Source organism: Cariama cristata, unplaced genomic scaffold (assembly GCF_000690535.1).
Source record: "Cariama cristata isolate BGI_N322 unplaced genomic scaffold, ASM69053v1 scaffold3694, whole genome shotgun sequence".
Classification (NCBI taxonomy): Eukaryota; Metazoa; Chordata; class Aves; order Cariamiformes; family Cariamidae; genus Cariama; species Cariama cristata.
The window spans coordinates 47,530-55,205 of NW_009612201.1; the positions used below are offsets into that span (position 1 = coordinate 47,530).

The following is a 7,676-nucleotide window of genomic DNA, read 5'->3' on the forward strand; positions in this document are numbered from 1 at the left end:
GCTGAACAGCCCGAGTCCCCTCACCCTTTCCTCATCAGGGAGATCCTCCAGCCCCCTCATCATCGTCACCGCCCTCCGCTAGACTCTCTCCAGTAGTTCCTTGTCTTTCCTGAACTGGGGAGCCCAGAACTGGACCCAGCACTCCAGATGTGGCCTCACCAGGGCAGAATAGTAGAGGAGGAGGAGAACCTCCCTCGACCTGCTGGCCACACTCTTCCTCATGCACCCCAAGGTACCAATGGCCTTCTTGGTCACCAGGGTACATTCCTGGCTCATGGGCAACTTGTCCCCCAGGACTCCCAAGCTGGTGAACAGGTTAAACGAGACCAGACCCAGAACTGACCCCTGGGGACCACCACCAGCCACAGGCCTCCAACCAGACTGCACCGCTGACCACAACCCTCTGAGCTCTGCCACCCAGCCAGTTCTCAACCCACCTCACTGTCCTCTCATCTGACCCACACCTCCTGCCCTTACCTATGAGGATGTTAAAAGCATCAAAAGCCTTGTTAACTCTGCTTCTTTCACGTATGCCATCTGCAGACAAAACTCTATCTTTCATATTTATTTCCATGTGATGAAAGTTCCACGTTCTGTTTAATAGATTACCTGCCACACTGGAGAGCCAGAGATTATTTTATAAGATGGCTGCGCATTACTGGAAATCAATTATTTTAATTGGTCTTTGTGGCATAAATTAGTTAACTGCTTTGAAGGAAGTTGTACCTGGCAATGGCAAAACGTCATCCGGCCAAAAAGGAAAGGAAGGAGACCTCAGCTTTCCTAAACACACTCTTGTTTTCACTCATTTTCTAACTTGACTCCTCCTTTCTGTCGTCTCTCTCCCGGCGCCTCGCAATTACATCAATTCTCAAGCTGCTCGTTCAGAAATTGCCAGGATACAGTTCCTTTTCCCGATTTCATAACAGCTCATTTCCATGACTCTAAAGTGGGGTGGAATCCACATCTCTTTTCCATATGGTGATTCAAAGTGGAAAGGTGAAGGAGATCAGAATTTGCATTCATACTTACTGGGCTGTCAGACAGCAGCAAGGAACTGGCCCAACTCACGCAGCCAGCCCCATAATACAGGACATACTGCTGAGGGTCTGAGGAAAAAATAAAGCATTCTTCAACTGCTCTAGGATCTATTTTTGGTTAAAATTAAATAAATTAAAACAGCGTATTTCACACTGCACCTGTGTACAGACTTGACAGCCGACGTCTAATGTATTTAAGCTCCTACAGAAGAATAAATTAGGTAAATTATACGTCACTAATTATGCAACGTACCTTTGCTGAGTGCTTGCTTAAGCCTGTTCTTCCTTAGCTATGGAAGAACAGGTCACAGAAATGCTGACTGCTTTCCAGAGACCCGACTAATAAAGTCAGCTTTTTCCTTAAATGAGTTTGCACAATAAATAAATTTCATTCCAGAGAATGAAACGCAGACGTGACCCATCATCTCTGCAAACACAGGCTGCCTAACCAGACCCTGAGAAAGCCGATTTGCCAGGTCTGCTCTTGTGCTGTCCTGGATCCCAGGAGCCTCACCTACCCAAGCACTGCCCATGAAAAGCAGAGGCTGCCAAGCGCTGAACAGACCTTACAGTCAGGCTGGATCCTTCTGCACATTCTCCAGAGAGCTTCAGCTTCCAGGAAGCTTATCTGCCCTCTGTAAACGGCACTGGCAAAGAAAGACATCTCTCTCCTAGCTGCAGTCTCCCTTGCACTTATCGCACTCAGCGCGGCTGCTGCTGTGACACGAGTTCTGCTCACTCTATTCATGCTGAACTACCTCTGCCACACGACAACCAGCCAACGACCATCAGCAAGGCTCTGAGGAGGCTGGGAAAGGAAGGCAGCATCGCTTTGAGCATGCACCAGACATCCTCTCCTTCTCCCCGAGACAGGCTTGTGCAGAGCTCTGCATCTTATCCAGCTAGTGAGGGAAAAACAAGACATAAAGCATTGAAGCAAAGCACACATCCTGGACAGGCAGGGCAGAGGGGATACTGTACAGCAATAACCTGTATCGACCCCGCGTAAAGGATCAGATGGGATCCTGCACAAAGGATGCATGGCAGGGCACAGCTGCATCCCGAAGTGCTGAGACTGCCACGGGAGCCTGGCCTGGCCAGCTATGAGTTAGCAAATTCCCTCAGCGTGGGGCTGCCATAAGGCGTCTAGACCGAGGTGCTCCTGGGAATCAGTATCTTCAAGAGGACAAAGCAGAGAAGCCTGGGTGGGTAAAGCTCCCTCTCATACCCATCACTGCTCTGCAATCTTGCCTGCACCGCGCTCCCCAAGGGTTTCTAGCGAGCAGGTCCGAAAGCCTCCCGAGCTGGGTTTTACAACACACACATTCACCACTCCTCTCTATATCCTACCTGTGCCCCCTGCATCCAGGGCACGGCTGACCTCACAGCCACACAACCCTCCCTCCACCCTGCTCACACCTCTGCTGGGATTTGTGACACCCTCATGGAGTCAGAAGACCCCAGACCCAGGGAGGGGAAACACTGGGTGCTAGCCAACAATAGCACCCACCGATCAGAGCCACCAAGCCCCCCTGAAGCAGCACACGTACACATGTACCTCCCTCAGGCCCCAGCCTTGCTACGCTGTCTCCTTACGCCTGGGGCTGGCGGTCTGGGAAATGCAGCAGGGAATGGGAAGGCAAAGCCAGACCTTCTCGTCCCCAAGTGGGAAATCACTTGCACCTCCTCAGACTGGATCTACAGATGTAACCACAGCTCTGCTATGAACCAAGGTGCAAGGCAGGCTCTTGATACCTGTGGAAATGATGGGTAAATGACACAGTCTGTGATGAAGATCTCCACCCCGGGAGCTGCAGGGCATTGCTTAGAAACATGTGAAGAGGACTGACATGTAAAAAAAATAGCCCTGTCCTTCATCAAGAACGGCAGGTAAAAGGCCACACTTGGTAGTCATTTGGGGTCTCGCTTTGAGATCCCAAACTACCCTCTCCAAAGTCAGGGCAAACTCTTATACCCCATCCGCACAGCAGTGTTAACACCTCTGCCCAATGCAATCTGCACTCCCACGTGCTCCTGGCGAGCACCCCACTTCTCTGCACCCCAGGATGCTTGCAGCAGGGAGTCGAGTAGGGCGGCTACAGCTGCCAGGCTTGGTGCTCATCCTTTGCTTTTTTTGGAGCAGTGGTAAGATGTAGAGTGCACCTTCTTCCCGCCAGCCCTGAGTCATCCGGCTGGCAGCACAGCGACTTCAGCTAAAGCGTGGCCAACTCAGCCCCTTTTCCCTTTGGCAGACGAAACAAGGAGATGAATGATTATGCTGATAACACGAGTGGTTTGGGACCTTCCTGCATAAAAGACTGCTGACAGAAACAAGAGCTTGGATGATTACTGGCCACCAAACCTGACTGTTACAACAGACACATCTCAAATGCCAAAGTTCAACGTGAAACGTTTTAATGACGACACCTACTACCACTTACATGAAGCTACGGTGCCTTAGCTGGCTCTGAAACAGCAATGCCTACCGCTGTGAAATGCCCGGGCTGACTTCATTATTAGCATGCTTCAGAGACACAGGCACACAGCTACCTTGGGAATAAAGCAGATCTGCAGATCAGAGGTTTTTCTAGAAGTTTTTCAGGAAGTCTGAGGTCACATGAGACAGTTAGGTGGCTATGTTCATGCCAGTTCATGTGCCAGGACTGGCTGATACAAAGGTCATGTGGGCAACTCTCAGGGGGAACCTTATTCCCATCTGTGTTCATCAAAAGACTGTCGTAAGAAAGTGTTAGCAAAAGGCCATTATCTGTTTGTCAGGTACAAATCCTGGGCCTGCTCACTTACTCATGTTTAAGCCGAGCCAGACTCAGGTGTGACGTGATGACTGAAACACATCTTGCAAGAATACGTCTCCAAAACTCTCGCTTCGCCCCCAGCATGCATTTTCTGCATGGTCCTTCATCCCCTCTCTTTGTCAGCAACCAGCCTCCCTCCACCACCAGTATCTGATTTAGTCATTTCTGATATGAAATTATTTTTACCCTTTTGTTGTTACAATTGCCTAAAAATCAAGTTCGGTACATGTGCCACAAAATCCTAGGATATAGCATGAAAGGCAATTACACTGTGGAGAAAATTTTTACGTATATAGAGCACTTTAAATACGTTTTACTGGCTTGGCAGAGTTTAGCATCTTCTCTGGAGCCTCTACCCCATTTGGGAAATTCGCGTCCAGTTACTTTATTGCCATAACACTTAATCTTCCTTCAACTGATAGGAAATGTGACCGTTTCTGGCAGGAACAAAGGAGCTGGGGTCTCTCTAGACTGAAGTGACTTTTGGGGGTGATCCATGGGACATCTTGTGCCTCCCTGAGCGCGATGATACCTGCACCAGCCTCACTCCTCTGCTGGAGAAGGTTCCAGTCAATGATGCAGGGGAGTTAACATAAGACCCATTGCTTACGAACATCACCTAGGCCTTAAACAACATTTATGTGTGCTGTTTCTCACCCATGGGTTTAGCAGAGAAAATACAGCAAGATAACAACCAATTCCATACGCTGCTTCCCCCTTCCATTAATCAGGCAGGCAGCCAAGGCCGAAGGCTCTCACGGCACAGACACGACATGAAGCACGACGAAGGCACCATGTCACCGCTGCGAGGCAGGCACAGGGCATCTCGGGTCTTCCCCCAAAAGGGGAAAGGCAGGCCGGTCTTGTTCCTGCTCATCTTGCAATGGATCAGACCATGCTATTCAAATTCTTTGTACAATGCTGCTGCCTTGAAACCAAAGGCACAATGACCAAGCATCATGTTTAGCTTGCAAGGTTGTCTCTTCTTTCTAGTCCCAATACTTTGTTTTCTTTTCTCGTTTACAAGCCAGTAATTTGGTTGTGAATCTTCTCATATCTAGCGGCTTTTTGTGTAAAGGCCCACCTGTCCGAAAGCTCTCGGCTTTCACTTTTCAGGAGGTTTCCAGCATTCAGAGTCACAAAGAAATCCCAGTAAGTGGAATCTGAAAATCCACCATTAAAGGTCAGAAACCAATTAACAAACAGAAAGAATTTAGCACTGTCAGTTAAAAAAAAAAAAAAAAAGGACTACCAAAATCACTCTAGTCTTTCCGGTTTAACATATTGCTGTCCAATCTAAAAGTGTGGCACTGATGATCTCAGCCTGGCCCATGCTGGAGAAGAGTCCCTTCCCCCCAAAACAGTTGCTCGGCCCTTCGTGGCAATCAGACCCCTTTAGGAGCTCCCATGAATCTCACATCCAGTTTGAAAATCCTGACCAAGAAGTATATATAACCTCTGTAATCCCTTTTATGGTTTTAAAATTGAATTCTTGACGAGTGGGTCATTCCAATTACAACATGGGCCACGATGGGAAACATGAGAGATTTCACACAATTTGTTCCAGTCTGTGCTGTTTAAGTGAGTGACTGGGAGCAGAGATCTCTAATGGCTTGACTGTGTCGAGGGGAGCAGGCTGCTGAGCGTCCGCAACTGCCAAGCACAAAGAATTTCAGAAAAAAAATAATCGGTGTAAGCTACTGCAAGCCTTCACTGAGCCGGCTGGACTTCACCGTGCCAATCAGGATTTAGACTAACAACCCTTATTTTGGGAAAAGCAGGGTCCCCTACTCTTACCAAGAAGCTATACGTGATTTTTTTCATCTGCAGCTCCCTCAGCCATTCATCCAGCAACTCAGCAGCAGTTGTGAGGTCTATGCACCACTTGGCACGTTCAGTAAGAGAGCCTTAAATGATGCACAGCCTTCTGCTGACCTTCTGCCCAGGGCTAAATCCTACACTTGTTGCATTACACGCGCTCCCGGGGATGTACATATGTGACAGTAACCCAGCTTTGATAGCTGACCGGAGGCAATTTCTTCTGGGTGCCATATACTCACTCACCCTAATTTGCTCTGTGATCTTTAAAAAGGCAAATTATTTTTATGAAACAAAGGAGAAGGGTTGCGCTAAGCAGTTGTCCGTTTTCAGGCCTCACTAACCAGAGAGTAATTAGGACAAAGCTTGATTCATTTCAAAATAGCGTTATATTTTTAATGACCCATAAGCCCATTTTTAGAACACAGCAAGGACTTTCTACTTTCTGCCTTAGTTTGAGTAAAAGCCTGAGACTCCTTCTTCGCCAGCTAGGCTGAAAAACCTAGCAGTGGAACAGTCACCCCACGGACTGATGTCACCAGACAATGCTGCAGTCACTGGATGTAAACACGTCTTTCAGGGCAATGAGGTTCTGTTGTATAAACGCACACTTTTATTAAAAGGGACGCTTTTTTTTCTTCTAGTAAAAAAATACAGGCATTTATTACTTGCAATGTCAACCAGCCTGGCTAAGTGCCAGGAAATCATTCTAGGAATAGGTAAACCTCTGTGGAAGACAGGGTATGATTTTGACCTGTGGATGGGTTGCAGCAGAAGGCAGCTGATCCCGCAGAGATCCCCTTGGATCCACGGATGGTTCCAGATTCTTGCAAAACTTACAGAGAATCTAAGGAAGAGTTCATCGAATCAGTGACACATCACATTTCACTCGAGTACAGCTCAGCAGCATGTTTAGACTGAGGGATGTGCCTAATTGTCTTGCTGGACTAAGGCTATACTTTCCAAGATTATGTTTTCTCCATTTATATCCGTTTCAGCATCATTTGCATTTTCTTCTCATGCTACCAAGATCTGATGGAAAGCACCAGCATGTGTACGTGTGTGCAATGCTCAACGCACACAGAGACGGGACTGACAGCTCTGTGAGACGAAGCTGAGAATGTCAGCACATTCACTGGGAAGTTTTCCCTCCAGTTTACCCAAGGGTCTAACGACCTTCGTCAAGAGTCACGGTTAAAAATGGCACTGATCAAATGAGCGTCGCTCGTTTTCTCCTTGCCGTCTTGCAAAAAGACACCCACCCGCTCCGTTTACTCAAATCACACACTCCGTTATCTGAACGCTTCTGCAAACATGTCCCTGAATTGTTAATCATTACCATGGGAAATATTACACTCATCTATACAAATTAGAATGTAATTTGTGTATCTAAACATCACAGCTCAGCTCACCTGCTCTGCCTGATGAGACAGATCCCGCGAGCACCGACGAGTGAGCTCACATGGAATACAACTCGGGGGAAATGACAAACCGCACTCCTCAGCAGCCTCAAATAATGGCAAATAGCCGTATAAAACCTGATTTTCTACAAAACAGACGGCCCGTCAGTGGAAGTTGGTAAAGCGATACCTCGCTGAGCGCCGGCCACAGAAGGCTGGGCCGCAGCCCGGGCTGTACGCAGGGTAAAAGGCGGCAGGACCCCCTTCGCTTGCTGGGTGCAGCCCACCTGCGGGACCAGCTTTGGGCCCGGTGGGGAAGCAGGGGCTGCTGGTGGATCCAGGCCTGCCGCAAGGAGCAGCTCCAGAGAAGAAGGGAAGTCTCACAGGAACACGCCACAGAACTTCCTCCTCGCCATGACCCCGCTCCACTCCCCGGCAATGCTGCTGCCAGCTCCCCCGGGCCCAGGCGGGGTTTGTAAAGGGATGGATTTAAAATGGCCCCTCTCTGGAGGGCGTGACACGCCAACAAAGCCCTACAGCCTCCAGAAATGTGAAAAAACCCGCTGTAGGAGCGACCTGCTGGGGCGGGCCGGCGGCTCCGT

General features: G+C 48.8%; 1 protein-coding gene across 1 annotated transcript in view; it reads right to left on the minus strand.

The window, feature by feature from the left end:
• Positions 1-63, minus strand: part of ATL1 (atlastin GTPase 1) — a 24,961-nt gene extending 24,898 nt beyond the window's left edge. The window contains exon 1 of the mRNA XM_009698511.1: positions 25-63. Within this exon, the coding sequence (XP_009696813.1) occupies positions 25-63 (39 nt within the window). The remainder of the gene's footprint in view (positions 1-24) is intronic.
• Positions 64-7,676: the final 7,613 nt, after the last annotated feature.